At 34.8% G+C, this 17,933-nt stretch overlaps 1 protein-coding gene across 1 annotated transcript in view; it reads right to left on the minus strand.

The window, feature by feature from the left end:
* LOC113098159 (SH3 and PX domain-containing protein 2A-like) overlaps positions 1–17,933 on the minus strand; it is an 82,496-nt gene that overhangs the window by 24,466 nt on the left and 40,097 nt on the right. Inside the window, exons 6-7 of the mRNA XM_026263112.1 lie at positions 9,921–9,946; positions 1,227–1,274 (exon numbers count right to left, since the gene is read on the minus strand). Of these exons, the coding sequence (XP_026118897.1) occupies positions 1,227–1,274; positions 9,921–9,946 (74 nt within the window). The remainder of the gene's footprint in view (positions 1–1,226; positions 1,275–9,920; positions 9,947–17,933) is intronic.

Consider the following 17,933-nt stretch of genomic DNA (forward strand, 5'->3'; position numbering starts at 1 on the left):
TGCTGAAGCGAACTGTGAAATATATTCCTGACATTTTAACGCTGTTTGTGCCAATCGCAGAAATATTTCACTTCAATCTGACAGTCACCACAAAGAACACGGTGCTAATTCCAAACTTTCCATTAGCATCAGTTTACAGTTAGCTTACCCCTGCGGAAAAATCCATCATAACCCGGTAGCTGTGGTTTCTTGCTGCTCTAAACTGGACACTAGCTAGTCCATAATGGTTATTATCTTGTAGTCAGTCTTGGACTAGCAATAAACAAGCTACAGTACTTTGGCTGGAACATGGAAGGTCGACCAGCCACAAAAACCTGATTTGACTAGCTAATGACCAGCTTGGACAAGTTAGAAACCACCTTTCTTAAGCCGGATTATGAAAGTATGTACACAAGCAAATGCTATGAGTTATATAATCAGTGTGTTTTCTTTATTTTGCAGTAAATTGACCAATTATGTAGGGTGTGTGCGGCGATCATGGTGGAAACACAGGCTCCACATGGGCTATAGTTCTGTTAGCATCAGCATTTATTTCTGAAAACAGAGCGCATTCTTTTCTGAAATGTTTATTTGCATGCCGTGGTCAGTAAGACGTCCCAGGAGAGCACTGAGGAGAGACCACAATCTTTCATGTCATGTTTTACATCCTGCGTTTTCACACTGAATGTCTTCCTCTTCGCTGCTGGCCTTACGACACCTAAATATTTTGTCTTCCAGCATAAACTTTATAAGCCACAAGTAAACCTCCAGACCTATGAGATCTTGCTCTTAAAAAAAAGAGTTTTACATCCTTATATAAATGTCTTAGGGGAACTTTTTACGCAATTTAGCCATTTAAATTCTCATAGTCATGCCCATATAAACAACACTTGCAGCCTATTGCATGTACTTGTCCTATTTTAGTCATAGTCAATTAGTAAATTAGTCATATTTACCATTATTCATTGCAAAAGTTACATTCTGGATTGCTTACATCAGACTCTATCAGAGCTATATCACAATTAAAGCTGTGTATTATGTTGCATTTCCTAATGGAGTAACCAGCCAAATGGTGATTAGTGGCTTTACATGTCTTCGCCAAAGTTAGTTTTTGGACCGTGGGTAAGAGCTGTTTTAGGAACTATTCTTGTAAAAACTAGAAAATTACCACATTGAAGAGTTGCACAAGGAAAAGCGAGAGACGAATTTGCACAAGGAGAAGTGAGAGACATATAAAGCACATCTACCTGAGGCCTCAGACTTGGTTGGACTGTCCTGAAGGCCATACATCCAAACTGAGGGCAGCAGAAAAGAGAGGAGAGGGAAAAAAACAGAGAAAAAAAGGAGTATAAATGTTAGTCAGAAGAGAGTGGAAAAAGACACAACAGCCAGCATTGAATGTTTTCATCAAAGCAGCAAAATCCAACCAAAAGTAACAATTTCTACACGCTGCAGTACAGTTCACTTCCTTCAAATTTGTGACTAGTGCACAGGCCATTAGCATTAGCTTTGAAATTAGTGTTATTCCTGTAAAGTCTGCTGATGATATAATAATAATTTCATAAAAATAGAAATGAAAAGACTTATTGAAAATGTAGCCCATTTTAGGACCATTATATAATTTTGACGTGGATTTTTGAAAAACTATTTTATATATATAGTGATGTCATAGTGTGTTGCATAATTTTATTTATACTGTTTAAAAAAAATATTGAAAGCACAATATTGACTATATTTAAATGTATTTTGTTTGCAAATGATGCTGGTTATTATTTTTTTATTTTTTTTAGCAAAAATGCAAGTCATATTCTCTTTTCTTCTTTTTTAGGAAACATTCTTTTTACAATTAAACTGAAATGTGACTTGTTTATAAGAAGTCTTAATTTCAAGCAATGTGTGCTTTGATTTCATTTGTTCAAAATATTCAACAATGTTGTTTCCTTAAATTGTTTTAAAATCACAAAGATAAGACATACACTCTTTCATTAGAAAAATACCCCACCGTTAATAGCTGGATATATATATACGGTACAAACTTTTAATAAACTATGAGGGCAAAAATAATAAATAAATACATACATTAATAAAATAAAATAATCGTTCATTAATTGCAATCAAGGTAAAAAGTTCAATTAATCAAGATTTTGATTTTAGGTCATGTCGTCCCTATATAGTGTTGAGCTTTGCATTCATTCTCACATTACATTAATGCAAATTTTGTAACAAATAAACAAATGCTAAGCTCATCACTGAAACACAGCAATCAATATCATTCTGTCAATAAGTTTATTTTTTTTAATTAAAAACTGTATGAATAAAATTTAGTGCACAGTATTATGTCACTTAAATGTTTTTTTTTTTTCTTACAAACAGGCTTTATAAACTTATTAAAAATATTTTTTCAGGCTTTTTTTTATCCTCCTTTGTAACACATCTCACCAGTATAACTGTATCTGCCTAATACCCCATACCAGATAAATAATAGTTCAGTGAGTTATTATGCAAGGCGCCATCTGGTTACAATGCGCATAAAGCATCACATGGTGTTGAAAAATAATGTGTGTGTCTTCTCTGACAAATCTATTGCTTGGAAAGCAAGTATGTCTGAGTTTATGAGTGTGAGGTCACAGCAGAGTTTCCTAATATCTTCTCTTTTATCACACACACACACACACACACCAATCTCCATCAGGAAATTAAATGTCACACGTCACTATCGGTAAAAATACGAGAAAACACCGGGGAGACGTCTCGGCTGACAGGAACAATTACTTTGTTTCTATAACTTATTTCTTTTCAATGCTTCAATGGACTCCCCACAAAGGCATGCATGCCAGCAAAGAATGAGGTGTAACATAACCTCTGTAAACAATGAACACCGGCAAAATTCAAGATGTCGTGTTTTTACCCCACAGAACAAACCTCGCCCTTCCCTAATCCATTCATTTCTTCCCTCCTACATTCTATGAGATTGTGAGTTAAAACAACAAATAAAAACGTAAAATTTGATCCATGCTGCAGTTAGCCTTTCATACTCCCATAGGGATTGTCTCCCACCCAAACCCAGATCTGAACGCTGGAGATTTTACTGGCAAATTGGTGAATCACTCACAAAAATGTCAAATAAATGCCATGGCGATATCAACAGCCCTTTTTGACTTCAACTACAACCATTTCGGATGTACGTTTAAAATTCTATGCTAAATTAGCATCAATAAACATTAGCAATAATATACATTTTATTAGAGAAAATAAAAAAAATGCACAAAATTAGCAAAACTGTCAGCAAGTATAATTTGCTAAGTTGGGACGTCAAAAGTACTAGTACTTTGATACCAAGATGACATTAAAAAATAATACAGTTATAACTGTATAATAAATAAATGTATTTGCTGAACTCATTTCAGAACTTGTGCAATGTCTGAACAGTCAAATGCAAACAGATAGTACAAAAAAAATACTGTAGCATGTTTGTACTATTAATTAAACAACAGTATTTATGAGATAAAACAAAAACTATTCATGCTCAAATAACTCATGCTCTTTATTTCTGACTGTTTGTTTCAAAAATTACTTACAACATATGTCTACTGCCATTTTAAATTGTTAATAGCCTACTTGTATTAACCGTAATAATTACATATAAGAGTTGTTTTAAAAATCTTTTAGATGCTACTGAATATAGCTTTGGTATTGAAGTTGGTATATCATAAAATGTCTTTGTGGGGGTCAAACTTCTGATGAACCTGCTCTTTCCAGCTCAGGGTTGATCTTGAGGTCAACTGTACTTCCCTACAAAAACTTCATGGGGTTTGAATTAAACGGACTCAAGTGCCTTGGAGGTCAAATCATTTACAAATGCTCCACACCCCCGTTAGCAAAGCTCTTCACATCTGACCGATATTAACTTTCCACCTCTCTGACCCTTCCTTCACATAGAAACGCTGAAACACTCACTGTTATGAACATATACTCGATCTCTCCCACTCCCACCCATGATAAATAGACACACACACAGCATCGCTCACACACACTAGTGATTAAGCTCGGGTCAGCGGTGTTAGAACCGAGTCAACGTCTGTTTTGGTTTCTCTCACTGTAATTTACGTCTCTATCCTGACCCCAAAGGGTCGACCTCTCTCCATTACAGGAAACATATATGTCTTTCTTTCTGAATCGTGTTTCACACATGCTATAGTATTACCTTAAACATATCTGAAGAAAAACACAACACCTATTTGTTATCAACACTCTTAGATAGGACTTGTGCATTACGGACATCTTTAACAAAGAGAGCGTTTGGTTTTAGACAGCACTTGGCATGGGCATCCCTAGCACACTGGAGGTATGATGGTCACTATGAAAAAGACAGTTATGCTGATTTGAATATTATGAACTGATCCAGTTGTCGGCTATGAAAGCTCAGCATGTAGATCGCAAGAACAAGAAAACATCAACAAATGAAAATCAAACCTTGTGCTGACTGTGTTTTGGCAGAGAGGTCACATGAGACAGAAACACATGCTAAGCAACATGCATCTATTTTTGTATTTACGTGGTACTTTTAAAGAAATATTATGCCCTAAAGGTTGAATTTTTTTTTTTTTTAAGTTACAATTATTTCGCCTTTTACAGTGTATGTACAGATTTCATTGTTTTAGCCTGATTCTAGACACAACCCAGTATTATTTCAGAACGATTTATTGGAGTTTTTTTAATCATATTCTGAATTAGTTTTCATTTTTAAGTTCAAGGTGTTTTATATACATAGAAAACATTAATTGCAAGTAAAGTGTTTTTCTTTGATTTTTTTCAACTTTTGTGAAAATATGGGATAATAATGAATAAGTAAAATAAATAAATAAATAAAGTGTCATAAATACGGGCATATGAGATAACGTTCCATCCTCATTCAGCATTATAGATATTTTTATGCAAAAATGTAACAACACTAATTCTGACCCGGACTTTATTAAAAATATATAAAAGAACAAGTGATCATACTAAATTTTACTATATTTTAATTGACAAAAACATATTGCTTACAAATGCCTAAACCGTGATTTGAAGAATAGGAGCAAAGAGCGGTAAATATTTCAGATTATAATAAATTAGGATTTGGGGGCTGCACTGTGATCCTTTTAATGTCATCTAAAGGTTATTGTTTAAAATATGTCTGTATAGTATATATGTTTTATATACAAACTATTGTAACACTTAATGACATTTTTACTTCAATCATGGTTAAAATGTATAATAGTAATTATTTTTTACTCAGAAATAAAAAAAACAATTATAATAAACAATACACATTCTAATGTTTGATAAAAAAATAAAGCTGTATTAAACTTGTATTGTTTTGGTGCTTGAATATCCCTTTCCATCTCTGACCCATACACTAAAAAAATAATCTTTTCCATTATTTATAGTTTTGACCAATAAAACTATTATTTTTACAATAATTACATTTATCAACTAGCTAAACATACTAAACATACAAATTGGAACTAAACATCCTGTTATTTTCCAGTAGCTAACATCTCTTATCAGTCAAAATGCATTCATTAAACGCCATTAAAAACCACACTGACCTATTTAAGCCCATTCCTTTCAATGGAACAGACAAATATACACCACACATACAGCCATTCCTCTCAAACTAAAACTATCCCTCCTCCCCTGAAACTCCCATCTGTTCCGCACGCCTCTCTCTCTCTCTCTCTCTCTCTCTCTCTCTCTCTCCGTATGGCCCCTCCACTCCTCCACAGAGCCCTGAGTCTTGTGTAAACAATATTAGCTAGTCCGACGTCACACTGAACCCACTCTGCCACGTCTGACTGACCCCATTCCAGCAGAACCCCACAATTTCCCCTCCGTTTTTCCCCTCTCCACATCTGAGTCTCACACGAGGAGCAGAATGAGGAGGACTGCAAGTAAAGCGTGTCCTTTCCTCGCCAGGGAGGACAGGAAGACATCTGAATAATCTGAGAGGAGTGTCTGTAAGTGTCTGGTTAAAGCTCAGGATCCCAAAGGTTGCAAGTTCAATTCCACCGAGGTATGATCTGTAAAAAGTCTTTAAGATACTTAACCCCAGGCTAAACTCGAGGGGGACTGGATTAACAGACTATAAGATGCTTTGGACAAAAGATGCAGCCAAATGACAAATTTGCACAAAAAGAATAGCTTTCATTTTACACTAAGAAATTAGTATTTCTATTCAGCAAAGATATATGAAATTGATCAAAATGATAGCCAAATAGATGCTGAATATCTGCATGGAAAAAGTCAATGGCTCTAGCCGTAACATTCTTCAAAATATCTTTGTGTTTAACAAAAAAATCATACAGGTTTTGAACAACTTGAGAACTTTTGAGTCAACCATTGCTTTAATCTGTTATTATCAATGTCTTAATGCGTGTTGAAATAAATCTAACTCTGACCATTTTTTTTTGTATGATGATAACTATTTAAATTGCTATTGCTAACAATGGATTTAAAAACGGTTAATCAAAATGTCTCAAAATGATGGTGTATAAATTTGTATGTATAAATTTCCCCTATTGTGAAGGACAGATCAGGCGGTTTTGGCGCATCTGAACTTCTGAACAGGTGGTTTATGTCTGCAGGCTGACATAAGAGCAGGTCTGAGAGGACACAACTGGGCAAAACTGATCCCTATTTGGGGCTTAAGTGTCTCAAACCCATCTGCTTGTCAAGATGGTCTCCCCGAGGAAACGTGACTAACAAGCCAAACTTAGGGTCTTAAGGGTCTTAGAGTTATGTAACTCTTGCTTGCTGTATTACAACAGCCTTCAGTATTGACCAGAAAGCAAAATTACTGAATAGCATAATCTAAAAAAAAAATAATAATAATAATAAAAAATAAACATGAAAATAAAAATGAAAAGCATTATTGACTTCCTACAAATAAAAAGTGTCAAAAAAAAAAAAAAAAAACCTTGAGAATCACAATGTGTCCAATCATTAAAATCCAATGGAATGCAAAAGCATCAACAAAAAGTTTAAAGTATTTAGAAAAATCTATTAAAATTGACTTAAATTGAAGAACATCATCAAAATTCTAGTGAAAATTACAAACAAAATTATGCAAAAAGTATAACTGAAAACCTGTTGAAAGTGAAAAGCATGAGCCAAAAACATTAACAATAATCATTATAAATTAATCTAAAAACACCAACATAATAGTCCAATACGAAAAATTATATAATCAGCGAAATCCCAAGCATCAAGTTTTTAGTAAAGTTTAATGAAGACAAAATAACTTACTTTAATGGGTCTGTTATTGGCAGATTGTGCACTAACCACAGAAATTACCCAAAATTCCTTGCAAAGGGTGGCCGAAGGTAGCAATAAACCATTAGGACTATCAAATCCATTTAAAACATCAACTGGAGGTTTACATAAAGGGTTCAGTCAGGGCTCTGCCGTTTATTTGTGTAAAGTCCCACAGCTATAGCGTAATGCTATTGAATCATGCTCTGTGTGAGTGATTATATTGTAATCATACACTGTTAAGGGCCACCTCAGAGGGAAACAAGACCCCTGTCTTCCTGCCACCAAAAAGCTATGAAAGTCTACTTGTGACCTCTTTCTCTAAACTGTTTACCTAAACCTACAAAGAAACCCTTCTTTAGTTTGTGAGACCCTATGGCAATATCAAAGTTTGTCTCATGATACACATCATTTCAGATTGATTATACTGGACCTATTTCCATTGCAAGGAGAAGGTATGCTGTACTTGCCCTTTCTCTGATAAAGCTGTTAGCAGTTTGTCACTACTTAAGCAATGAGGTACATTATGAGAGCCCATGCTATTTTGTGAACACAGATACGACTACATGCAAATGATTATGTATAACAAAAAAACATTGATAAATATTATTTAAGCAATAAAACATCAACATATGTACTGTTGTCACCGAGTATGAAACGTGTTTCATGCCTTTGGCCGAATCACAGCAATGCAGGCACTCCTAAATACAACACAATTACGAGTGTGATATTGCTTTTACACAGCACTTTAATATTAACAAGTTATTATAGGGCAACTTACAAACAATATTGACAGTTACTTTTATTTATTTTTAATTTTTTTGCTCCAGCAATGGTTTTGTTCTTGAGTGAATTAGTGTCTTTAAACAAATCAGTTGAGTAAATGATTCAATGACTCACTCATAAACAGAGTCACTTGTTTCACTCACGAACGAATCAGTGTTTTAAACAAATTGTTTGAATAAATAGTTTGCTCAAAAACAGTTACTATTTGCCAACCCACCCACCCCCCGTTCACATTGTCATTTTCAAAACCATTTTAAAAAGACATTACTCATAACAGCGTGAAAGCTCTGGTGAATGGGACTGCCAGGGGAACTACAAAGCCCACGCCTGGAACAAGTTTGTTTTTGATAATGACACTTTCCAGCTGCAGTTCCCACCTGCTAAACCCTCAGAGATAATTCATTAGGATGGAAACCATAGAGCCAAACGTTCAAACTGACAGACAGATGGGGACAAAGTGATACCTCGGATCTTTAAACAGAAAAAATAAATGACACGTTTCCAAACATGCAAAAAAAACATATCTGAGTAATTAGGATAACACCTTCAGGATGTTATTCACTTGGACTGTGGCTAACATAGATGATTACTGATGTCTGACAGATGCACATCCAGTGGTCATCTTAAAAACAGTGAGGAACAGAGGATGATGATGATTCCAGTGATCCAAATCACTAATGATAAGTGGTTCCACATGATTTATTGTCAAATGAGAGGTGGAAGGGGGGAACAACAGCTGGAAATGGCTCATTACATCACCTCAAATGCTAGTCAAATTATGTTGGATCTACTGGTTTGTTTATTTGTTCATTCATTTTTGTAAATTAAACAACAATTAAAATGTCAAATTTACAGGTTCCTCTGTTACATTTTTACTGTATTTTAGATTACAGAATTCTTCTGGCAACCATGCTGGCAGGTTTGTTTCGTAAAAACCACAGGATTGAGGATTGCACCTTAAAACTACTTTTTTAAATATTTTGTTGAAAATAAAGTTAATAAATAAATGCAAACAGGAAATAGAACAACGTCTGGAGTTATTCAATACATCATTCGAACTTCTGATTACATCTTTATTGCATATTTGGAACCAAAAACTAAATCCAAATGTTAGTAAATGAATGTGTGTTTACATGCGGAAAGCAAACAGATCAAAAACGGAAAATGTTTCTAAGGGATGTGTGTGGGAGAGACGACAAGAACTCCAATGTTCACTCCAATCCAAATTACATTAGTGTTCAACAGTGTGTGTGTGTGTGTGTGTGTGTGTGTGTGTGTGTGTGTGTGTGTGTGTGTGTGCGTGCATGCATCTCTGAGTAAGTCCCAACTGCAGAACGGCTGTTCACTCACAAAACACACACCCTAGCATGCTATGCAAAGGGAACTTGGTCTAATCCTTGTCATAAATCAGGTCTCTGTGCCTCAACATTATTATAACAGCATGAAAAATAAGTATATATATTTATTTGTACATGCATTAATAAAATAACATAAAATAAAATAAAACATGCCAGCGAGTTGGTTCCATGTTTTTTCTGTGCCATCAGCGGGACAACTTGGCTGAGACCACTTTGGCAACAGCATGAAGTACAAATGCCCATACTTTCATGTGGCTTTCCACCAAAGTCCCACCAGTTATTCCTAAAACCTTTTACAGCTGACACTCCCAGAGCTCTAAAAACCTCTGAGTCATGTACAGTTCTCTAAAGAAACTCAGCTGAGACCCTGAGCTGAGTGCAAAACAGCAAGTCATTCAATGCCGCAATAACAGAAAGGGCATGCAGAGTTAGTGAGCGGGGTTTTACTTAAACCCAGCAACAGGTTTAACAATCACATGGGAGGTAAATCAAAATCTGTCTTACCTGACTTGCGTTTGGATCCATAATCCCTGTAAAAAAAGCAACAGCAGAGTGACATGGTAAGTCACAGTGAGACAATGTCCTGCAGCAGACAGCTGTCACACTCACACACCCACTCCCTCACACACACACACACTCGAGAGAGATGCAGTGAGAGCAAGATATGTGCCAGGGCAAGGAGCAAGTGTGTGTTAAGATCGAAGGGGCCAGCTGCTATCGCCACAACATCTGATCATGTGACCCAAACAGAACCATAGCTCTTTCTCTATCCTTTTATCCCCCATCCCTCCTCTCATCCTCCAGCTCCGGGATAAAAAAGGGCGGATCTCTTAACACACATTAACATTAAAAATCTAGTTAAAAGGTGAAAAGGGAGGAGATCTATTTATAGAAACTGATGCCAATGTGGAGCTATCAAATTAAGCAAATGTGCAAACACATACACTGGACACACACATTAAAAAGATGAATGGAAAGAAGACCAAAGTACACAGAATAACTACATTTTTTACAATTTTAAGAAAAAGAGTGGTACGTGTTCTTCCAAAACTTAATATTGAAGTAAGCATAAGAACTTATCAACATTGTTAGATGGTTTTTAAGTGGTTGCTCTCTCTATGATATTGTGGTTGATGTGCTGATGCTTAATAGCATCACTTATAACACCTTAAACCATAAAAGAGCATCTTAAATGTCATTTCTGCTTTGTAATGAATGCTACAATGCAAGATGGATCACAAAACCCTATTGGAAATTGTTCAAATATGCAGAAGATGCTAGAATTATTATGTACAAAAAAAAAAAAAAAAAAAGATATATATATATATATATATATATATATATATATAGTTTATATATTAATATAATAACAGATGCAAAGAAGCAAAAGAAAAAATCATTAAATTATTAAAAATTAATACAATTGTAATAATATTTATTTTAATGCAATTAAATTTTAAATATTAACTACAGCAATCCTTGGTGAATACAGTTCATTAGCCTGATGGTGAAGGCTGTTTAGTGTTTCTAAGCAACATACACATAATTGAGAATGTACAGTGACATGTGGCTCACCCAAACATAATTTAATATCTAATAAATTAACAGAATTTATAAGAAAGAGTTGAATTAAAAATGTAATAATGCCAAAGATGTTGGTGCACAATACAAGCATACTGTAATTGGAAGTGGCTGATGTAGTTCCATTTGAATAGATTAAGTTTATTACATGACTTACTGTAGACATTATGAAAATATGCCAGACGGTCTTTTTGATACACACACACACACATTCATGGCCGGTATTTCCCTAAAAAAACCCTTAAGGGCATTTGCTTAATATCTACATTCCCCCCATCTAGTCCCAAATATGACAAGCCCTCCAACCTCTCTCCTTCCTCTCATCTGTTTCTGCATCTCTTTCTTTTCATCATTCTCTTGCTCAATCTCCTCCTTTGTGACTCCCGTGGGAGAATGAATCCTCTCTTTTTCAGATCAGCAGTATGAGGTCACGGCAAACCTTCAAGAATGAACTCCTTTGTAGCCGAACAGAGGCAGGACAGTGTCCTAAAAGCCCTAACTCAGAGAGATCTGTTATCTGTCCATTAAGACAGATATAGGACATGACATTTATGAAATGAACAGCAGGAAAAAAATGAACAGCAGGAAAATATGTGTAGCAAGTGTCATACTGAGTCTTATAGGGATAAAAAATAAATAAGAGATAAGAAATATAAATATCAATGCATTTTGTATATAATTGCCTCTAGTTTAATTAATACATCACAATGTTTTTTTATTTTTTATTTTTTTCATTATTATTATTATTACTCTAAAGAAATTAAAATTGTGAAAATCTAATTAAATCATTTGCATACCGAATTGTTATTGTTCTTCTTCCATTTAAAAAGTAAACTGGAAAAGCTTTGTGTGCTTTCTTTACAGGTACATGAAACCAAAGACTAAAAACTTTAAGAAATGCACATCAAGGTTCATTTTAAAGGCATGTTTTGCATGGCAGAAATTCAGTAAATAGTCTCCGCCAAAGCTCTCCAGACCGATTGTTCTGGTCGTTAACCTCTTGAGTCATATCTCATAGTAAATACTTCACGTTTATCGCTTGAGACGTTTAGTAGAGGAAGTGTTATTGGAAGTGACAGTTACCGTTCCCTGCACTGGGTCTACAGGTAATATACGGCATCATTTGGCTCGGCCCAAAAGTTTCAGACAAGAAATGTACAGTTCTCAGCTTTATCACTCCCAGAGTCACTATTAAACAAGGCGCAGCACATGATGACGGGTGAGGAAAGGCAGGAAATGGGCACCGCTCTGTTCATTCACTCCACTTAACCATAAAAGAGTAAAGTAATACAGTATACTATAAATCCACAAGTGACGCATTGCATTCTGTGTCTTGGTGATATCTTCATAAAGTCATCTCTGGCATTTGCTGTGGTCTATTTTAATAACAGGCCTGTTCAGTGTTTGTCAAGCTCCTAGTGACCACCAGCTTAGACACAAATGAAGCGTATGAATTATGCACTGGCTTTCAGAAAGGTCAACTTTCTTAATATTTGACTTTTAAACATACAGAACAGTATTTTAAAGGTTAATTTTGATGTGCAATCAAGCAACTGAAATTTGAATTTTCACATTTTTAAAACTGTTTTTAAAAATAAAGGTCCATCATTGCCATCTATATTCTTAAAAATAAAGGTTCCAAACTGGAATTTTCACAGCGATGCCAAAGAAAAAACATTTTTGGTTCCAAAAAGAACCTTTCGTTGAACAGTTCCTAAAAGAACCGTTTTCTCTTAGTGTTAAACACATTTTAAGAATCAGAAGAACATTTTCCACTACAAAGAACTTTTGCGGAATGAAAATGTTCCACGGATGTTAATGGTTCTTCGGGGAACCATCAATGCCAATAAAGAACCTTTATTTTTAAAATTATATAGTAAGGTTTTACATGGAATCATAGACGCCAATAAAGAACCATTACTTTTACGAACAACATTAAATATTGCACAAAAATATTATTTTTAGTGAAAAAGGTTCTTCTTTTACTTCACACTAAGGGAAATAAGAGTTCTTTTAAGAACTGTACACTGAAAGTTTTTTTGCAAGGAAATGGTTCTTCTATGGCATTGCTGTTAAAACCCCATTTTGAAGCCTTGATTTTTAAGAGTATGTTATAAAAAGTCTTCCCAAACATTTGTTTTCTTCATTTAAGGAAGAAATAGGCCATAAACAGGGAGACAAATACACAGTCGCACACATTCACAGGGTTATGTTACTTCTTGAGCTGCAGAGAATAGAATGTGCTTGATTTTATGCAGTGAAGTTATATGGCTCTCAGAGAAGTGTGCTACTTCTGGAATATTCTTATGCCAGATAGTCCTAAACTGCAGGAACACCATGCTTGCCTCAACTGAAGCACAATATTTTAAAAAAAACAAATAGCCCTTTACAGCGGAATAACACCAGAACATTAACGATTAAAAATGAACAAGACAAAGAGAAAAAGAGAGACACTGAGCCAGCACTGGGCTTGGATAATTCAGTTACATCATTGTGAATATGAGATGATTAGAATATCAGACTGAAAGAAAGGAATTCAGTGAAACAGATGATGTGGAAGTAGGGCTGAGAGAAACAAAAAGAAGCAAAAGAGCGTAATAGTACAGTTTGCTGGACAGGTACACCTGCTTTTGCTGTTCTGTAAATGCAAAGCCGAATTTTTAGCATCGTTCCTCCAGTTTTCAATGTCACATGATTCTTCAGAAATCATTTTAATATGCTGATTTGCTGCTCAAGAAACATGAAACATGTTGAATACAGTTCATATTTATGTGGACACTGTGAAAGTTCAAATAACAGCATTTATTTGAAACAGAAATCTTTTGTACATTGTAAATGTCTTTACTCTCACTTTTGATCAGTTTACTGAATTTGCTCCCTTTGCTGAATAGAAGTAATCATTTCTTTCACCACGTTTGAACAGCGTGGTTCATCAGCCGTTGTTAAAGTGTGTTTAACAGGGTTCAGAGGTTCTGTATTTGTTCCAAACCCCTCAGCAAAGCTTAAACTCCGTGATACCTCTCCATGACAGACTCTGAGAGAGTAGCGTTGAAGTGTATTTACTGGCCTGAGCATCTGCAAAGCATTAGAGACGGGGAAGAGGACAGGAGGTGTGGAAAGGAGGAACGGGTGGGCCTGCATGCTAACCAGTGACCTCTGACTCTTACACCGAACTTTTACCAGACAGAAAGAAAGCAAGAAACTAGCTAGCTTGGGTGTTCAGAGTGATTTTAGCTTGCTATGCAGTTGGTAGCGTCTTGGGTCATATTTAGGTGGTTGCAAGGCCCAAATCAATATATATTTATGATATTTGTGTTACGTTTTACAGCTTGGGTCGTTCCTTTAGTGCAATGTCAAAGAACAGGAAAATACACACAACCATATGCACACTAGAAGAACAAAAATACCAAGAAATGCCAAGCAATGTTTCATAACTTGAGCCTCTGGCTGCATACTTCGGTTTCCGTTATTGTTCTGTTTCTGCGTCAGCGAGGAAGGGAAACTGGACCATGTGTTACAACACAAGACTTCTGAGTTACAAACAGATCTAGCATTTACTGAAACTAAAGCCTCATGATGCGTGTTTACGGAGAGCACCGAGATCTTCGGTGGAACTGCACACTCTCAGCTCTTGAGATTTCTCAACGGTTCACTGAAGGTTAGAAAAAAACCATTCTGTGTTTATATGGAAGACATTCTCCTTGTATAATATGGAAAAACAACGAGAAATCTAAAGGCTAATGGTTCCTAACAGCAAACTAATGCGGTTTTAGGAATTAGGCTGAAATATGATTCAACACAGCGCAGAGGTTTTTCCATCACCTGGGGGTTGTAATGGATTTGGGACAATTTTGCTATCTTTTTGATTCTGTTCTGCCAGTTTCGGTTCCCCGTTGAACTGCAGTGGAAGTCAGTTGTAACTGAAAATGTTTGGTTATTAACATTCTTCAAAATATCTTATTTTACATTCCACACAAGAAAGAAAATCAAATCGGTATAAGAAAAAAAAAACATGTGGATGAGAAAACAATGACAGAATTTTAATGTTTGATTGGACTATCCCTTTAAGAGCAAGTGCACATTCGTGTGGTGCCATCAGCCAAGCAGCATTGTGATGTCATTTTCCTCCATGAAAGTTCCGTTGGCTAAAAGGACCTCAACAGACATGCCACATGAAACAGGCCTTCAGCTTTGCTAAATCCCAATTATTTTTGGCTATCCTTTGTTCTTACTCTGTGTCTCATTGTCTGTCTCTTTCCTTGACTGATCATCTTATCAGGCCTTCAGGCAACAGCACTTTAGATAATTAACTAGTTTTATCTGGCATTAACCCCCCGAAGAGCCACACAATAATCAGTCACTGTGACCAGTGACCACCTGGCTTTGCACCTAAATCAGCTATTCATGACTCTCCACTGAACAACTCTTTCATTTCATACCAAAACACTTGCTTTATACCCAGACGACCTATTACATTAGCCTTTCATATTTGAAATCAACACTTTTAGTGTTAATAATACACTATAATCCATGTATAATTTATATATAAACTGTTTATGGTCAGTTATTTTACTTCTATCCAACATTAAGCTGATCAAAAAAGACAGTCAAGATATTTATAATAATATAAAGGTTTTCTATATCAAATCAGTGTTTTTCTATTTAACGTTTTGTTCAACAAATTTTCCTGAAAGGAAAAAAAAAGCTGTCGCTGTTTCAGCAAAAATATTAAGCAATAGTGTTTTCGCCATTGATAATAAAAAGATTTTGGATAACAGTTTGATATTACATAAAATATCAGAACTTAAGTCTAAAGTAATGACTGTTGAAAATTCTTGTCAACTGTTATAATATTTACTGTTTTTTCGATCAAATAAATGTAGCCTTGTTACAAAAGAGACTTCTATCAAAAACTCTTATTTTTTTTATCGCTCAAAAAAAAAAAAAAAAAAAACATTTAAATATTTAATAATATTTAAATAAAAAAACACTAAATATTCAGTTCAAACTGTTTTTTAAAACATATTTGGACATATTGTGGTTGTCACATTAATAAAAAAAATATATATATATATATATATATATATATATATATATATTAATATAAATAATACAATAAAATTTAAATTATGATCTAAACTGAAAATATAGGAACCGAAATATACATTTTTAATCTAATTTTGAGTGTATTTATTTGCAGCACTGTGATCAAATGTCACTTGTTTCTCTAAGGGGTTTAAGTCAGAGCCCCCATCCCATTTAATTACAGAAAGACTATAGGATAACCAGGTCAGGATTTACAGCACTCCATGTGGGAATACACAGCCTACCAACAACCATCCATCATACCAGCTAATAAAAAATGTCCCCCTGTACACAGTCGGAAAACAGAGAGAGACAGTGAGAGAGACTGCTCAACATCAGATGGTCTAAAATAGCAAACTTCTTTTTGACGAGGAAACGCCGCTGTGATCATTGCCATCTGTCTCAGATCTGATGTCAGTGCATGGGTTGAATCCATGGAATCATGGACAGACAGAGAGATACTGGAGGGATCTTATGCTAGAGAGCTATAGGATATCCTTTCTGTGAGTTTGAATGTTAATGCTATTTCTTGTGCAATTGTGTACAGTAATACAGCCATGACATCTCAATTCTGACTGTACTGGATAGCAGCTTTTGTGTGGCACTCTTTTGCACACTTAAGGGGAGAACACTCCTCAGTGGGCTGTGAACGCATGCTGCAGTGTTCACAGATCTCCTGGGACTCCAGTCGCTTGTCTGTGAGCTCAGGATATGTAAAGAATTCAGTCTGGCTGGAAAAAATGTGTCTGACAGGAAAGCAACCAGCCACAGTGTATTTAAATTATGGGTGTGAGTGTGTGACACAGAAAGACTCAAAGACAGCAGACAACTGTCAGCTAGATATATATTCATATAACAAATTATATTTCTTATAATCCAATTAAAATTTAATCAAAATGTGTCAATTCCATTTTCAGCATGCCGTGTCTAAAATTAACACTCAGCAAGCCCCAAAATGCAAATAAGGATTGACACTGTCGAGAAAATAAGATCTAAAATAAAAAAATTCCTACAAAAAAGGGTAATAAAACAATAGATAGGAATGATAGTAAATGCTTTTAGAGCGCCCTCTGGTGGTCATAACAGTTAATTTACACTGACAATTAGGACAGGGTGTCTCCATTTGTTCAGTGTAAATAATCAAATATATTTTTACAATCTACACTTACAAACAAACAAAGAAATAAAATCAGAAAACAATTATTTGGCATTTGCGTGAACAGAAGTAATGTTATTTAAAGAATTAAATCAGAATAAAATGTTTTTCTTTTATTACAACATCAATAATAATAATAATAATAATAATGATAATAATAAAAAACAGAAAATGTATCAATCACATCTCCCAAATGCAGAAATAAGGAAGACGTTCACGTTTCCATTTTTGTCTGTTTAAGCTGCAATTTAAATGTCTTCCAGCAGATGGCTCCAAATAGTAAATTTCCCCTTGATTGTTTAAAAAAAAAAAGTGTTATGCTTTAGGAAGATTTGCATTTATCTGATATTTTGATTTTAACTCAGTCACTGAGGTGTTCTGTAGCTCAATTCTATAAAATATCTACACAGATCTTAAATTTGCATTAAGTCGATATCTTATACCATGCCATTAAAGTATGTACATTTATTTATTTTTTTTGTTTGTTTTTGTTTTTGTTTTTTTTAGAAAGAGTAGACCGTCTGAAATATTTATTTTGCAAAACATACTCCAATAATCTTTTTTTCATTTACAACTTCAAAAAAAAAACAAACAAACAAAAAATACATTTTACAGTGTTATATATGTTAGACAAACTTACCGAATATAAAATTATCTTCTGCTGTCCTGACAGTGACAATCGTGATATATTACAT

Source organism: Carassius auratus, unplaced genomic scaffold (assembly GCF_003368295.1).
Source record: "Carassius auratus strain Wakin unplaced genomic scaffold, ASM336829v1 scaf_tig00216435, whole genome shotgun sequence".
Lineage (NCBI taxonomy): Eukaryota > Metazoa > Chordata > Actinopteri > Cypriniformes > Cyprinidae > Carassius > Carassius auratus.